General features: G+C 42.1%; 1 protein-coding gene across 4 annotated transcripts in view; it reads left to right on the top strand.

Moving 5' to 3' along the window:
- The window catches only part of LOC139265598 (E3 ubiquitin-protein ligase XIAP-like), a 49,371-nt gene that overhangs the window by 12,467 nt on the left and 18,614 nt on the right, over window positions 1-18,290 (top strand). For 2 of the 4 annotated variants that reach the window (XM_070882712.1, XM_070882711.1), the window contains one exon: window positions 8,452-9,489. In XM_070882712.1, the coding sequence (XP_070738813.1) occupies window positions 8,616-9,489 (874 nt within the window). In that variant the 5' untranslated portion in view covers window positions 8,452-8,615. Of the gene's footprint in view, window positions 1-606; window positions 770-8,451; window positions 9,490-18,290 lie in introns of those variants that run through there. The other 2 variants (XM_070882713.1, XM_070882710.1) reach the window with 2 other exon arrangements.

Here is an 18,290-nt window from a genome sequence, read left to right as displayed (position 1 = left end):
AGAGCAAGCTGAAGCCAACCATTGACAGCGGAAGGAGTGCGCAGCAACCCAGGCACCCCACCCACCTGTTCCTTCAACCGCCGTCTGCCCCAGACAGAGACTGTAGGTTCCGCATTGGTCTCTTCAGTCACCTGTAAACTCATTTCTAGTGTGGAAGTAAGTCATCCTGACTCCGTGGTGCTGTCTAAGATGATGATGAAACGCTTCCAGTCTAGCATTAGAAGAAGATTGCTCCCAGAATCCTGGCCAAAATTAATCTTTCAATCAACATCAACCAAAATAGGTCATTTAGCTCATTGTTATTTGTGGATTCAATTGTGTGCCAATGACTGTATTATGTGAAGGGCACTGGAACAACTTGAGGAAGGTTAAATGACACCCTTCCGAAATGCAATCTCTGTTCACCCCGCGACAGAACAAAACCAAATATCCAGTCAGAGGGTAACTGGCCATGACGCATGCGTCCGCCGGCAGGGCGCAGAATCACAAGCCGTAACCGTGTGCATCTCTCATTCTCGACCAATCAGATTGCGGCCACCCTGACTTCCCGCCAATCGCTGCCCTCTTATCGATGATTGACAAGGGACTTTTGGTTGGGTCATTGAGGATTTTACGTTCCATTCATGTGACGCAGCCAGAAGTTGCAGAGCTGGGGTGTGGATAAGTGGTGGAGCTTTGTTGCTTGAGCCTGGGGCTGTTTGACGAGCGGCACAGATAGCACACGCACAGAGCCTTGGCCTTGCCGGCAAAAGGAACGTCCTTGTACGAGGTAAGTTACTGACTTTAATCTGTGAAGAAGATTGAGTTTTTAAAAAAACTATCGACTGTGTGTGGTGGTTCCCTGGACTTCAGTCGTCACTGGAGTCCGATTTGTTCGCTTCCGAATAACACGCAGAGCTGGTTTATACTGGGAACCCCGCCTTGCATAAGTATTTAGCACTGTGTATGGACGAGGAATTTAATTTCCTGCGCTGTAATGGGGAGTAAATGCAGGCTGGGTTGCACTTCGCTCCCTGGTTGTTTGGGATTTGAGTTTGTTTCAGGCTCTTAACACGGCAATTAAGCACTGTGGAAGAATGCCAAACTTCTACGCTCCGAGCATGATCAGCAGTATGGACTCGGCTTATTTTATAGTGAAAGCTGCTTTTGTCGTGATTTTATTTCCAGATTTCTTCAGAATCATATTTATTGGCGAGCCACACCAGTGCGAATAAATGCATGCTGCTGGTGTCATATTGAAACACGAATGCCACTTTTTGACTTTAAGTTGCAGCGTTCCAGTATGCTTTCATGAATCTCAATTGTTTTAGCTGGTGATAGATGGGTGTAGCTGCATTAGGAATGTTTTGTGAAAACTTTTGCTGTGAATTTCTTTCCGTCCTGAAGACATTAACTTTGTGGTATAGTTCCATGAAGGAACCACGTTTTTTTTATATATGTCTCATTTTAATTTGGTAGGCTGACTGTTTAGGTACCAGAAGTGTTGGTGATTGGAATTTTTGAATAGAGAATGCATGTAGTTGAAAACCAATCCCCACTATTGTGCTCTACATAATCTTGAATCTTGCTCTGTTTCAAATATTTATCCAGTTTCTCTTTAAAGAAGTCCCTGCCTCAAAGACTTCCTGTGGTAAAATATTCAATGCAATGATTGTCAAGAAATTTCACCCAAACTCTCCTCACTCAGTGATAGTTTTAAATTGATCCATCATCACCAACTCCCCAATCAGAGAAAATAGTATTTCCCTATTAGCTATCAAAATGCTTAATAATTTTAATGAAATATCCTCTTGGCATTTTCTATTATAGTAGTAGTAATGCAAGAATCTCAAGTTTTGCTTCATAACTAGTTTCCTGTTCCTGGCATCATCTCAGTAAATCTGTGCTAAATATTCTGTCTTAAATATCATTGCTAAATTGTGTGTTACAAAACTGCACACAGTACTTAAACTGTGGCCTAAGCAATGTTTTGTATGGATACACAATTATTTATTTTACTCCTTTTTAAAGTCAAAATTCTATTTTTTTTTGTTTTATATATTGGCACTTGCATGTAAAGTGAATTGTGTTCTCAAACCTGTAAGTTGATACTACTTTTCTATTTATTTCTCCCAAAATGTATTCCCAAACTTTCCACATTACCACTTCTCTGTCCATTCTGTTAATCTGTCTTTTTGAATTCTTGTAGTGTCCTCCTTGTTTGCCAAACATACTTTTGTCATGAGCAGATTTTGCTGGCATTCCATATATCCCAGTCCAAATCTGTATCAAGAGCCAAAATGGACCTAATACAAACCCCACTATCACTTCCAACTTTTGCAGTCTGACCAACATCCTTTTATCCTAATGCTGTATCCTGTTTATGAAGCAACTGCTACAACTCATACCATATTCTTGAATTTTTCTAATGTGTCGTTTAAGGAACTGTAACCTGTTGTGCCTGCTGAAAACTCAATTTGCACTATCTATTCAAAGCGTCACTTGGGAAAAGAAATCTCTAAATTGTGTGTATAATCAATTATGCCATCTCCTGAAGATGCATTCATTTTAAAAGTAGTTTCCTGAGAGCATAAACTGAAGAAATATTATGATGAAGTAAAGAAAAATCTGAGTTTCATCTTTGTTATCCTTAACATTTTTTTGTATTGCAATTTTGGTGCAAATCCCAGTGGATGGATGCATCCTGGTCACAAGTGCCTTTTTTTGCTTTTTAAGCTGGTTAACTCAGTGTTTATCATTTTATTTGATTCATCCCTCCTGGTAGGGTGGCTGTGGTATGAGGGCAAAGGGAGAGAAATGCTCTACGCAGTACTGGCTTACTGCTACACTCTTTTCTCAGATCCCTTGTACTTGGCCCCCTCCTGTCAACATCTTTGCGTCTGCTGACTTAACCTCTCCCTCCTGTCTAACTTCAATACTCTTGTTTTGGGGGGGAAAGTTACTGACCCTTATCTTGTCATTTGCTGAGGAAAGCCCTGACCTTCGGACCCTCAACTCCGAAGGCTGTAAACGTGTACTTGATGTGCAACTGGCTAAGCCATCCGTTGGTTTGGTTGGACCATATCAAATTCTACTGGGCCTCATTATCCTCTTCCAAAATGGGCCACTGTGCTTGCCATCATCCAGAAGGATAAGGATCCTTTTCTCTGACCACCAACTGCCTCTTTAAGCTCTCTATTGTTCCCACAAACATTAATTGGAATGAGCTTGCCTCCCTAAACCTTCCACCTTTGTCCTCTTACTAAAAACCTTCACAAAACCCCTGTTTCTCCTATTTTTTTTTTGCAGCACCCTCCTTTTCTCTGCCTTCCTGGCTTGTATGTTCACGTATGCTAATCTGTTATACCTTGGGATTCCGTTTTACCTTTAAGGGACTATGTAAATGCCCCTTGCTACCTTTTAGTTTGTCAGTTTCTTTCTGTACGTGGGCCATCCACACTGCTGCTTGCTTCCCCTACCCATCATTTTTTTAAAGCCACTATCTAGTTGCGTTTTAATTCTGCTTCAATGGTTTGTGGCAGGGGATTCCCTATTCAACAACCAGAAGTTTTTTCTAACTTCCCCTATTCAGTTTCTACCCTCTGGCAACTGACTCAGAAGATTTGTAACTTTCCCTCAGAACATTTCTGCCCACTTGCTACTGACTCACTGACCAATCATATAACCAACCTTTAATGATGAAGACTTTGATCAGGATCATCAACTGTCATAGCTCGAGTGAAAAAAGACCCCAACCCCTCAATTCTCTGAACTGTTGTAATCTTTGATGTAATTTCCATCAATCTGAATTTTTCTATTGCTTTCATTTGCTCCCTTTAATTGCCTAAAACTGTACATATTCCAACTGTGATCTGTCTAATGTCTTGTACAAGTTCATTATTACTTGTTTGCTTTTGTGTTCTGTGCTTACAAATTCTACACCTCGGTAAAATACCATTTGCCTTTTCTGGCCTTATCTCCTGTGTTGCGAATATTTTAACTTCTATCTGCACACCAATGTCCATGTTTTTAATCTTGTCACGATCCAATATATTTATATTTATCTTGGCTTTGACTTATTATCTGTGCTTTAAGCAATACATGGTTCATTCATGGAACCCAACCTTTGCACTTTGTTTTCCTCACTAAAATGTACTTTGTACTATTTCCTTTTGAACTTTTCCATGACCATTTGTTTGTTCTAGGGCAAAGTCCCTTTTTTGTCGAGCTACAATTTATATTTTTCCAATAATTAATTTTTGTTCTTGTCCTTGTTTTTGCTTTTGTTTTTCATTCTATATGTATGCAGAACCTAATTGTGAGCATTGTTTGCCAAATTTTCTGCTACTTTTAGTTTGCTGACTGCTCCACTTCATTACCCAGAACTAGGTCATATGTTGGAGCTAAAACAAAATAAATAGTCGACAGCTGGATCGAGATACATTGGGAAATGGACCTGTGTGGCAGACTTGTGTAGATAAGTGCAATGTCATGCATTTGGGCAATTCAGGGGTGGTTGCACCATATAATGCTGCCCGTTCAAGGCTGTCAAGTGGGAGATGGATTTGTCGTTTAAGACATGAAGGCTGTTGTGAAAGTAAACAGTGTATATATAGTTAGCACAATTTCGTACACAGCTGAACTACAATTCTTGCCTTTTACAATGCCTTGATCAGTTTCGTCCAGAATATTTTGCCCAGCTTTAGTCGATTATGATTGAGATATCCAAGGCCCTGGAAAGAGTCGATGTGGGGGGGGGGGCACTTGATCCCGAGTTGAAGGTTATTTTATCAGTGAATTCAGCCCTTTTTTTGTCCTTTTTCTGCTAAAATAGCATTTGAAGACTCAGTTTAAAAAAAACCCCCACTGTTGTCTGATTCCTTAGCTTGTATCAAAATCAACACATTGTCATTCCTTGATTAGACATTTGAAAAGCATTGATATCAAAAAAATGGCAGACCAGTTAAACAAATACTTTGGTTCTGTCTTCACGAAGGAAGACACAAATAACTTTCCGGAAAAACTAAGGGACTGAGGGTCGAGTGAGAAGGAGGACTGAAGGTAATCCTTATTAGGTGGAAAATTGTGTTGGGGAAATTGATGAGATTAAAGGCTGATAGTCTGCAGCCCAGAGTAGTTAAAGAAGTAGCCCTAGAAATAGTGGATGCATTGGTCATTTTCCAACAGTCTATCGACTCTGGATCGGTTCTTATGGACTGGAGGGTAGTTAATGTAACACCACTTTTGAAGAAAGAAAGAAAGGAGGGAGGGAGAAAGCAGGTCATTATAGACCGGTTAGCTTGACATCAGTAGTGAGGAAAATGTTGGAATCAATTATTAAAGATGAAATAGCAGCACATTTGGAAAGCAGTGACAGGATCAGTCCAGTCAGCATGGATTTATGAAAGGGAAATCCTGCTTGACAAATCTTCGAGAATTTTTTGAGGATGTTACGAGTAGAGTGGACAAGGGAGATGTGGTGTATTTGGACTTTCCAAAGGCTTTTGACAAGGTCCCACACCGAGATTGGTGTGCAAAATTGAAGAACATGGTGTTGGGGGTAATGTACTGACATGGATAGAGAATTGGTTGGCAGACAGGAAGCAGAGTGTTGGGATAAACAGGTCCTTTTCAGAATGGCAGGCAGTGACGAGTGGGGTGACACAGGGCTCACTGCTGGGACCCCACCTATTTACAATATACATCAATGATTTTAGATGAAGGAATTGAATGTAATATCTCCAAGTTTGCAGATGACACGAAGCTGGGTGGTGGTCTGAGCTGTGAGGAGGATGCTAAAAGGCTGCAGGGTGACTTGGACAGGGTAGGTGAATGGGCAAATGCGTGGCAGATGCAGTATAATGTGGATAAATGTGAGGTTATCCACTTTGGTGGCAAAAACACAAAGACAGAATATTATGTGAATGGTGGCAGATTAAGAAAAGGGGAGGTGCAATGAGACCTGGATGTCATGATACATTAGTCACTGAAAGTTGCCATGCAGGTACAGCAGGTGTTGAAGAAGGCAAATGGTATGCTGGCCTTCATGGCTAGGGGATTTGAGTCTTGGAGCAGGGAGGTCTTCCTGCAGTTGTACAGGGCCTTTGTGAGCCCTCACCTGAAATATTGTTTTCAGTTTTGGTCTCTTAATCTGAGGAAGGATGTTCTTGCTATTGAGGGAGTGCAGCGAAGGTTCACCAGATTGATTCCTGGGATGGCAGGACTGACATATGAGGAGAGACTGGATCGACTGGGCCTGTATTCACTGGAGTTTAGAAGAATGAGAGGTGATCTCATAGAAACATATAAAATTCTGACGGGACTGGACAGGTTAGATGCAGGAAGAATGTTACCGATGTTGGGAAAGTCCAGAACCAGGGATCATAGTCTAAAGATTAGGGGTAAGCCATTTAGGACTGAAAAGGAAAAACTTCTTCACTGAGTTGTTAACCTGTGGAATTCCCTACCACAGGGAGTTGTTGATGCCAGTTTATTGGATATATTAAAGATGGAGTTCGATATGCCCCTTACGGCTAAAGGGATATGGAGAGAAAGCAGGAAAGGGGTACTAAGGTGAATGATCAGCCATGATCTTATTGAATGGTGGTGCAGGCTCGAAGGGCTGAATGGCGGCCTCCTGCACCTATTTTCTATGTTTTCTGTTTTCTATTAAAGGCAGTCCCTCGGAGTCAAGAATCACTGAACTGAATATGCATGTATTAATTATACATGCCCCAAATGGGAATATCCAGGCCATCGTGTGGGATATGTGTATCATTTGCATACTGCATTCAACATACAAAACTGAACAATTTAATCAAGTAGTAGTTTTTGCTCAAAGGAAATTTGGCAATTAAATCAAACTGGTTAAATCATTACATCACACACAATCTGCGGAGTGCTGATTCTGCTAAGTTTTGAGTGCTTCATCTTAAAACTTCAAATCCAGCTCATGAACTTAAAAGAACTGAAGATCAGATATAAAATGTGTTGTGTATCTGTAAAGCATGCGCTCCCATGTTCCGCCACCAGGGAGCTCATCCCCTGAAGTCCCAAGGGATCCCAGCATCCATTGGGCGCACTGTATATAAGCCGGCCCCTAAGGCCTGTTGCTCACTCTGGAGTGTCTTATTAAAGACTGAGGTCACTTTTACTTTAACCTCCCTTTGTGCAGCCTCATCTGTTAGGAACACAATAAAATTAAGTACTGTTCAGGATTGCGACTATCATCTCATGTCTGCCTTAAAAGAATGGGTGTGAATTGATTTGCAATTGACTGTTATTCCATTGAAACCAAAGAAGTATTGAAAAATATGCTTATCGCTGTAGATGATTTAACTACTTGTGTTTGAGTACTGTTTAACCACATAAATGCAATTTGAAGTATCGATACAATTCCACTGGTTTTCGAAACTAAGGGGGTAAAAAGTACACTTGAGTAAGAAGCATAAGGGAATTAGGAGGTTCTGAGGAATCGGGAGTTCCTCTGTCTTATGGTATGGATTGTAATATTGACCGATTTTATGTAAAGCACGTTTAAACACTCGCTTACATTGGGTTAAGAGGGAGGCAGCAATGCCTGATGCATCTTAAGTAGCCAACATGGCATTGACCCTTGGCATAGAAAATAGATAAAAACATACACTCAGTACTGAATAACAAGGGCAGTGGAGAATCAACATCCTAGAAAGATAGCATGTGCCGGGGAAAAATAAAGCTAAACAGAACTTCATTATAAACAAGGAATAAGCATGTATCAAGTCTTACAAGCAAGGTCAATCAACATGTCATGAGAAACTGAGGCAAAGTTGAACACATTCCAGAAGAGTGACACCATGGGAGATAGACAGGTGGGGGAGAGCCACTCTCAGCCAGTCTGAGCAGTAGGCCAATCGGTTTTGTAGGATGGTCACACAAATCGAAAAATCGTATAACTGATGTAGAACTCTTGTACTTTGAAGTGTTCATCGGATCATTTTCTGAGCTTGTTCAAATAAAACCAGTTAACCAAGGTTTCATCTGCGTGATTCCCTGGTCGGGATACAAGACGGGCAGGTCTCGATTACTTTTCTATCAGGGAATCCACCTTGAACAGAAGTTGTTGTCTTTTTACCCCCAAAAAACCATGCAGAAGACTGAAGTGAAAAGCCAGACATTGTCCAGTCTAGATTTTCTTTGACCGGAAGTGTGATCTTTTGAGTTGCTGCTCATTTTTATAGAGTGCCTTAAAGGGGTATAATTAAATCATATAATTAATGTGAGCATGAGAAGAACATTATTTTTGGAAATTAGGTGGTTTCTTCTCCAAATATCTACTTGTTGGACTGTGTTCATAATTTGGTATTTTTAATGGCAAAATGTCTACTTTAAGAAAACTAGTGCTGATGCTTTTAATTAGCTTCAGCCTGAACTTGTTGCAGGGACAGACCTGGGATAAATGATTTGTAATGATGAATGCTTGCTCTTTGATAGGTGCACTCAGTGGAATTTCAGCAGAAATAAGTTGGATGTGCCATTTTTAGAAATCATATTATTGGCAAGACACCAGATTACTGAAAAGATTAACACTCAAGAAAACTGACCCAAGAACCTGTAGCTTCATCAACACATTGGATCAAGATATTTTCTTCACCAATATGGATATTGCAACAGATGGTGTAAACAATCTCTCAAATGAGCTCTACAGGCTTGAAACATTTATAAATTTTCCACCTGATGTCCCAGTGTGTGCAACAACATTGGCCAGAGCAGGCTTCTTTTATACTGGTTTCAAAGACCAGGTTAGATGTTTCAGCTGTGGTGGTGTCGTAGAAAACTGGCAAAATGGAGACTCTGCTGTCGGAAAACACAGGCAGCTATTCCCAGCTTGTCTCTTTATTAATGGTTCTTGTGTGAATGAACAAGTACCAAATGCTGGACATGATATAAGAAAATCTGAGCGAGCAGCTGCTGGTAATCATCGGCCATCAGAAAATGGACCTTGCAGGCACTCTAATAGTGATCAACAATGTCGCAATCAACTTCTCAGCGATCCTCTGAGAACTAAAAGTATTGAAGATATGTCCCATCTACACCCCAGGCATCCTTCGATGTGCAGTGAAGAAGCTCGACTCAAAACCTTCACCACCTGGCCTAGTTACGGTATTGTAACCCCAAGAGAGCTTGCTAAAGCAGGGCTTTATTATTTATGCAGAGATGATCAAGTTCAATGCTTTTGTTGTGGTGGGTTAATGAAAAATTGGGAACCAGGCGATCGAGCAATGTCTGAGCACAAGAGGCATTTCCCTATGTGCTCTTTTGTTTCAGGACATTCTGTTGGAAATATACCAATTGACCCAAATTGCAACACAGCAGATGTTAACCAGCCATTAAATGGTGAACCAAATATTTTTGATCTCCCCAAACATCCAGACAAGCAGACGCTTGATTCACGTCTCCAAACCTTCGAATGCCCAGTACTTTTTCCACTTAATGTTGAAGACCTTGCAAGAGCTGGATTTTACAGCACAGGTAATGTAAATCTCAATTATGCATAATTCTTTAAGCATTTGATATTTCATTCTATTCATGCTTCTGAAGCAATCACTTCGATTTAATAGCAGTTTCTGTCAGTTAAAAGTAATCACTGTGCTATATCAATGAAAATAAGGAAATGGTGTCAGTATTTACAGTAGAGGACGAGAAAAGCATGCTGGAAACCACAAGAAAACTAATCCGGGACAGGGACTCACCAAAATTAATGTTAGCAAAATAACAGTAATGAAGAAAATAATGGTACTGAAGAGTGACAAATCCTCGGGATGAGATGGTTTCCATTCCAGAATTTTAAAGGTAGTCGGTGAGGTTATTGCAGATGCTCTTAACTATAATCTTTCTAAGTTCTCTCGATTCAAGAACCATTCCTTTAGATTGGAAAATTGCACATCACTGCTATTTTAAGAAAGGTAAGAGGGAATTGGATCAGTTCGCCTAGCATCTATTGTCGGGAAATTACTAGTCAATAAATTAAGGATAGTGACTGAACACATAGAAAATTTTCCGCTGATCAGAGAAAATCAGCGTGGATTTGTAAAGAGTAGGTCATGCCTGATTGAATATTCTGAAGAGGTGACTAAAGTAGTGGACAGGGCAATGTCTATGGATGTTATTTTAATGTCTATGGATGTTATTTTATATGGACTTCCAGAAGGCATTTGATAAAGCCCTTCCAAAGGGACTGTTTGATTAAGTTGGGGCTCATTGAATTGAAGGAAAATGATTGAACTTGTGGAAATTTGCTGAGCGGCAGGAGACCGAGTCGGGATAATGGGCAGGTACTCTAGTTGGCAGGATGTGACTTGTGGTGTCCTGTTGGGATCTGTATTGGTTGTATTAATGACTTGGATGATGGGATCGAGAGCTCCATCCAAATTTGCCGATGACCCAAAGATAGGCGGTGTTATAAGCAGTGTAAATGGAAGTAAGCAGTGTAATTGGAAGTGTAACATTGGAAGTAGATAATTGATTGAACAAATGGATTTCAATATAGGCAAGTGTGAGGTCATCAACTTTGCACCTAAAAAAGATAGATCAGAGTACTTTAGGGGGTGACCTTGCATTCCCTTTTTCCAGGGACTGTCCCTGGGCAAACAATGTCCTTGTAGTAAGAGTTCATGGTTCAGGAAATTCATCCTTGAATACACTCTGGTTCAAATCAGGAGCCACTTGGCTCCAACTTTCCCTGCGTTTGGTCATAAAGTGGGTGGGGCTTTGTGGTGGGGCGGATTCAGTTTAATGGGAGCTATGTTAACCTGCTGTTTTCAACAAGTAGAAGCGGTGAATTTAGCGAGCGACTTTAATTTATGCAGAGATCGTGCTCTCTGACTGCATGCCCCACATGCCCCACCCCAAATTCCTCGGTAGTCCTTTGAAATTCAGTTGAAGAGAAATTGGTCCCGGAGCCAAAATGTCTGAGTATCAGGACCACTGGTAACCAGACTAATGAGCGGCGGCTGGAACCGGGACATGTGGTTGTTCCAGGAGCTGGATCACACTCTGCTTCACGACCTGGGATGATGTGGGTGAGTGTCGGGCTGAGGAGTGGGAGGAACCAATGGTTGCGACCAGCAAAAGCTGTGACCAGCGGCCGCATTATTCAGGGAGCAAGTTCTCGTCCTGTTTTTTTTTGTTGCAGATTCAGTTTGCAGCAGGATAACACATTGCCTCACTACGCTGTGCAACCTACATTTTCCAACCTGCCTACTCGCTGCACTCCTGCTTTGTGTGTCTGGATTTGGTTTTGAGAATATGGTCACCTGATAAATGATGAAAAGTTAGCAACAATGGAGGTCCATATACATAGATGGTTAAAATGTTGAAAGGTTGATGCGAGGTCAATTAATTTTAAATCTGAGAGTTTTGTTGACCGAAGATATTAAAGGATGTGGAGTTGGGTCACAGATCAGCCATGATCTCAATGAATGGAGGCGAAACAGGCCCGAGGGGCTAAATGGCTGACTCCTGTTCCTATGTTCTCTTTTTTGGGATGAGAATAATTATGGTTTTTTAAAAGTGGTGTCTTTGGAGAAATTGTCTGAAAGGCTCACAGACTGAATCCATTTGAGTTTGTGTTCAGCTTTTAAATTTACTTGAGCAGATCACCATTCTATGTAAATAGATCAAAAACAATGTGGGAGGAAAAAAGCTGTGTTTTGCCTCAGTGTGAGCAAAGAAGCAATCGTTTACAAAATTCTGTGTCTCCAAGATGGTTCTTAAAAGCCAAATAGCATTAAGAATACACTGATGAAAACAAAAAGATCTATGTACATGTGATTCTGAAATATTATGGGAAGAGATTCCTCCAAGTGACATTTCTTCCATTCAATTTTTTCTCATTCTAATTCCTCTTTCTCGTACGCGCTCTCCGCATCTTTTTCCTTTTTTGTTTAGAAGTTTTCCTTTTGAAATTGAAACTGCCAATCAAGCATGTCAAATATTAAAATAGATGGCCCAGAATAAAAGGCAAAATTTATCTCGAAATTGCTGGAAATCCTCAGTGTCTCAGGCAGCACCTGTGGAGAGAAAAACCGAATCAACCTGAAATGTTAACTGTTTTTCTCTTTACAGATGCAGCCTGACTCTGAGATTTCCAGCATTTTCTGTTTCGATTACAGATTAGATTCCAGCATCCGCAGTATTTTGCTTTTTAAATTGCTAAATTTATCTGAAGTTCGCAAAACAAGTTATGAAACTTTTAACGGAAGAACATAAGAAATATCAGTTGGCCATTTGGCCCCTTGAGCCTGCTCTGCCATTCCATAACATCATATTTGATCATGGAATCAGCTCCACTTCCCTGCCTGCTCTCCATAACCCTTGACTTTTTTTGCTCAAAAATCTGTCCATCTCTGCCTTAAATATATTCAATGACCCAGCCTCCACAGCTCTCTGGGGCAGAGAATTCCACAGATTTACAACCCTCTGAGAAGAAATTCCTCCACATCTGTTTTAAATTCCTCCACATCTATTCTAAGACTATGGGGCCAAGTTTCGGCCTGAGTTGGGGGGGAAGGTGTGTTAGAGGGCGAGAGAGAGGGGGGGGGGTGAAGGGGGGGGGGGAAGGTAGGTAGAGAGAGGGGGGTGGGGGTAGAGAGAGAGAGGGGGGGGGTGGGGGTAGAGAAAGAGAGAGAGAGTGGGGGGGGGGTGGTGTAGAGAGGGGGGTTGATGTGGGGTGTGAGAGGTGGGGGGGGTGGGGGGAAGAGAAGGGAGAGGGAGGCTGAACGGGCCAGGCCCAAGACTTCGGGCAGGGCCCGTCCCCAGCACCGGATTTACAGGTAGGTGGCGTCGGGTCCGGGGTCGGGAGCCCGGGTTGGGTTGGGGGGGGTGGGGGGAGGGAGTTTGGGGTGGGGGCGGGGAGGGGGCAAAGGGAGGTCGGGTCGGTTTGTGTCGGAGGTGGGAGGTCAGGATGGGTCGGTCCGGTCTGGGTTGTGGGGGGGGAATGTGGGGTGTTCGGGAGCGCAGTCCGGGGGCGGGGGTTGGGGGAGGGAAGCGGGAGTCGGGTCGGGTTCGGTGCGGGGCGGGGGGGGGGAAAGCGGGAGTCGGGTCGGGAGGCAGCCTTATCCACGCAGCCCCAGTGAGGCCATTCGGCCAGGGCTTGGGGCTGCATGCTTCGGGCCCCTCCCACACAGTTTTGGGCACCTGGAGCTACTGCACATGCGCGCCCACTGTAGCGTGCATGTGCAGAGGTCCCGGCACTATTTTCTGCGCAGGGACCTAGCTCCGCCCCCCACAGCTCGTGCTGCGCCGCGCCCAGCTCCAGAGGACCTGCAGGGAGCCGGCGAATAGGTAAGTTTTTTTTTAGGCGCACTTTGTGGCGTGAAAACGGGCGGCCAGGTCAGGGCTGCACCGTTCTAGGCGCGGCCCGAAACTTGGGCCCAATGTCCCTTAGTTTTAGTTTCCCCTGAGTGGAAATATCTTCTCAGCATCCACCTTGTTGAGCCCCCTCATTATCTTCTAAGTTTCAATGAGATCACCTCTCATTCATCTGAATTCCATTGAGTATCGGCTCTACCTATCCTCATAAGTCAGCCACCTCATCCCTGGAATCAACCGAGTGAACCTTCTCTGCATGCATGTATATCCTTCCTTAAATATGGAGACCAAAACTGTACACAGTACTCCAGGTGTGGTCTCACCAATACCCTGGACAGTTGTAACAAAGGTCAATATTTCATTTGTCTTCCTGGTTACTTGCTGTACCTGCATACTAACTTTGTTTTTAATGCACATGGGCCCCCAGGTCCCTCTGTACTGCAGCACTTTTCAATTTTTCTCCATTTATATTATATTTTGCTTTTCTATTACTTCTGACAAAGTGGATAACCTCACATTTTCCCACATTATACTCCATCTGATTTTTTTGCGTACTCACTTAGCCTGTCTGTATCCCTTTGCAGATTTTTTGTGTCCTCCTCACAATTTGCTTTCCCATCCATCTTTGTATCATCAGCAAACTTTGCTTCATTACACTCAGTCCCTTCATCCAAGTTATTAATATAGATTGTAAATAGTTGAGGACCCATCACCAATCCCTGCGGCACCCCTCTTGTCACTGTTCGCCAACTGGAAAATGACCCATTTATCCCAACTCTGTTTTTTGTTCGCCGATCATCTGTCCATGCTAATACATTACCATCAACCCAGTGAGCCTTTATCTTGTGCGGTAACCTCTTATGTGGCACCTTATCGAATGCCTTCTGGAAATCCAAATACACCACATCCATTGGTTCCCTCTTATCCATTCTGCTCGTTACATCCTCTAAGAACTCCAGCAAATTTGTCAAACATGACTTGCCTTTCATAAAACCATGCTGACTCTGCTTGATTGAATTATGCTTTCCCAAATGTCCTGCTACTGCTTCCTTAATAATGGACTCCAACATTTTCCCAACAACAGATGTTAGGCTAGGTGGTTTATAGTTTCCTGCTTTTTGTCTGCCTCTTTTTTAAAAAAAATAGGGGTGTAACATTTGCGCTTTTCCAATCCGCTGGGACTGCCCCAGAATCCAGGGAATTTTGGTAGATTACAACCAATGCATCCACTATCTCTCGCCACTTCTCTTGACCCTAGGATGTAAGCCATCAGGTCCAGGGGACTTGTCTGACTTGAGTCCCATTATTTTACCTCGTACTACTTCTTTTGTGATAGTGATTGTTTTTGGTTCCTCCCTCCCGATAGCCCCTTGATGATCCACTATTGGGATGTTTTTAGTGTCTTCTACCGTGAAGACTGATGCAAAATATTTGTTCAAGGTCTCTGCTATTTCCCGGCTCTCCATTATTAATTCCCAAGTCTCATCCTCCAGGGGATCAACATTTACTTGAGCTGCTCTTTTCCTTTTAATGCACCTGTAGAAACTCTTAGTGTAACTGTTTTTATATTTCGTGCTAGCTTACTTTCTTCCAGCTTCCCTCAATCATTTCTTTTAGTCGTTCTCTGCTGCCTTTTAAAAATTTCCCAATCTTCTGGCCTCCCACTAGTCTTGGCCAAATTGTATGCCTTTGTTTTTAATTTGATACCCTCCCTTATTTCCTTAGTTAGCCATAGATGTTTATCCCTTCTTCGTCTTTCCTTCTCATTGGGATATATTTTTGTTGCGAGTTATGAAATATCTCTAAGTGTCCACCACTGCTCATCAACCGTCCCATTCTTTCGTCTATTTTCCCAGTCCACTTTAGCCAACTCTGCCCTTTTTGGATCAAAGCTGATCTGCAAGAACAGAGGGATTTGGGGATTCGGGTTCACGAAGTTTTAAAAGCAGCACCTCAAGAACAAAGTCATTTAATTTGTTTTAAGCAGTCATGCGAATCTGGCAAGAAGTATCGAATGTAGAAGTCTTTTGTGAATTTTTATAAACCTTTGGTAAGACTCTGCAGTTGAAGTTTTGTGTGCATTTTTGGCATCAAATGAGAGAATGGATGTTGAAGCAATAGAAAGGGTACAGCACAGATTTACTAGATACAATCTAGTTGAAGAAATATGAAAAATTAGGCATGTTAGAACGAGATTTAGTGGTGATTTGATCAAGGTGTTCAAACTGACAGGATAGAACAGATTAGATAGAAATTGACTATTTCCATTGATTGAGGGATCTGGAGTGAGGGGGCAAAGATATAACATGAAATACAAAACATTTAAGACTGCACAACAGAAACTTATTTCTTTACACTGGTTGTGTGAGGCTGCGGATTGGATTCACAGGTCAACATCTAAGATTAGTTTAAATAGGGGATTGAAGGAAAAGGCCATTAAAGGATTTGGGAACTGGGTAGGCACATGGGATCAGGACGACTGGTTATGTGAGCAGCAACTAGTTCGACCAGACTTGGTGCTTGTGTTGTAATTTCTGTGTAGATTTCTTGTACAATTACTTGCTTGATATATAAGCATGTAGTTGGGCTTGTGGTTTACAATTGTTGCACATAGTCACTATGATGAACAAAGGTAGTTGTTGGTGCCAGCATGAAACATTGTTTTATTCTCTGGATGTGGGTGTCATTGGCAAGGCTGTGTTGACTTTCTAGGTCTTTGCCAATTAACACTTTCACTAGTAAGTTCCAAAAGATTTGAATTGACCTGTATTGGTGTGATTATATTTTATTCAGTGTAATTGAGACTTGATGCATTGCAGCATCAGAGCAGTAGTTCAACAAGGTACAATCAAGATTTATACTACTCGTTTTGCCTTGTGTTGAAGTCGCAATCTTCACCCTGGCCTCCAGGCTCCCTTGTCCATCCGCTGTGACCGAAGTGGCTGCTTGACCAATCCGAATCCCTCTTCGACTCACCTGGTGGATGTTCCCAAGCTCTCTTCTGTTGAATGTCTCTCCAACCCAAGTGACTGAGAAACCATTTCTTATACCCTTCCTTTCATTCAAAACCTATGATGTCCTCCTGAACCAATCACAGTCTGCGCCCAAAATCCAATCATAAAGATGTCATGTCTGCAGCACCTTGGCTTGTGCAGGTTCTCGTCTCATCTGTTTTTGACCATCAAGACTCGTATCTGGGGTGGTTATGGCAATACAAATGGAATATGTCTCCATAGTGTCCTTGCTGTTTCTGAGGCCGATGTTTTTAATTCACAGCAGATATTTCAACATTCTATGATAATCTTAGTCCCTTTGCCTCTTGTCTCACCCTGGAATTCCATTAATTGCTCTTGTGTTCCCACAGACGAGCTGTCTGTTTTATTCTGCTAGCAAAGCATCTTTAATTTGGCCAAGTAAAACCCAGTGCCTTGGTTTCTTCCATTTTAAATCTAATTGGGTTTACGCAGGGCATATTACTGGTTTAAAAGCATGATTATTCAAGAAATGCCGAACATCGTGTAGCTACATAATACAAACTTGAACCAATAACTAATATTCCATGTTCGTTGGGGAGAATCTGAAATGGAGACTTCCCCAGACTTCTTGCAGCTGCCATTTATTGCCCATTTCTCGTTGCTCTTGAGAAGGTCGTGGTGGGCCCTTTTCCCTTGAGATGCTGCAATTCTTTGTATTTTTGATGCAAGTGAATGGCTTGCTGGGCCACTTCAAAGGGCTGTTGAGACCAGCACATTGATGTGGTAATGGAGGCACAGGTAAGCCACACAGGTTTCCTTCCTTGAAGGATATTCGTGATCCAGTGGGAATGGGAACCCTGACTTTCGTTAAACTTTCTGCCGAGATCAGGGATGCCAACATAAATAGTCAAACTCTTACCAAGGTGCCCGAGCTGACAGTTAACTTAATCCAATCAGAGATTAATATCTGGGGATTTATCTGGATGTGGGGCTCTGCATCTATCTAGTTGGCCATTATGGGTACCATTTTGTATAACTTCTCAAATCAAATTTAAGTGGGTGACTTGTTTTTCTTTGTTTGCCCCCACCCCATCTCCAATACCGTTTTTAAACATTACTTGCCTACATGTAGTCCTGAATGCGACAAATCAACACGTTATACCTACAATTGTAATGAAATAAAATTTTTCCTTTTCCTGTCTGCTGCTAATCACCAAAGTGTTCACAATAGATTGCAAAATGGTTTGATAGTGCTTGGTTGCACAGTATTTTGCCTGTCATTGCCATGTATCATGAGGAATTATCCAAAGACCATGAAATTGTATTTTCATGGGTTGAAGCATCCTGAGGTTCTGCTGTAAGCTACAATGGTTTCAGATCAGTGCTTCTGGTTTGTGTGGAAAGAATGAGTTTGGACATGGTCCACATCAACAGCTTGTGGATGGACTTTTTTGTATCCTGTTGGGCAAATGTAGTGTGTAGATGCTAATAAGCTGCAGTGCGGAAGGGGATAAAGACTTGAATGAATGTTTTTTGTTTGTAACTTAATTGAATAGCTCCTATTGCCCAAGTTTACAATACCGATCTTGATTCTGCTATTTTTTATAAAGTGAAGATAATGCATATATTGTGGAAACTGCTATTGTACTCTTCCAGAAATTTTGGTTGAGTGGAAACCCCACCTATAATGCACTCTGTGTTCTCACTGACAGCAATTTTAGTCGAAGCACTGGTCGATTTGTTTGCAGACAATGTTTCCCTTTTTTCCCACGTTAAAAAGTGAGGATTTTTTTGTTTGGTTTGACTTGATCACCATCATTTCCATGAAGGCAGACACTCCTGTCACTTCCAGGGGCAGCAGCAACCCTCCAGTGCTGCACTTGTGGCCAATTGTCCAAGTGACCTACAGATCCGGTAATGATTCTGAAACATGCTGCTCTGTATGCCCCAGCAACACCGCTTGGTATACTTGTCGACTCAGGATTG

The sequence above is a fragment of the Pristiophorus japonicus genome, chromosome 6 (genome assembly GCF_044704955.1).
Source record: "Pristiophorus japonicus isolate sPriJap1 chromosome 6, sPriJap1.hap1, whole genome shotgun sequence".
Taxonomy (NCBI): domain Eukaryota; kingdom Metazoa; phylum Chordata; class Chondrichthyes; family Pristiophoridae; genus Pristiophorus; species Pristiophorus japonicus.
Note: the sequence above shows the minus strand (reverse complement) of the source record. Positions and strands in the feature narration are given on the sequence as shown.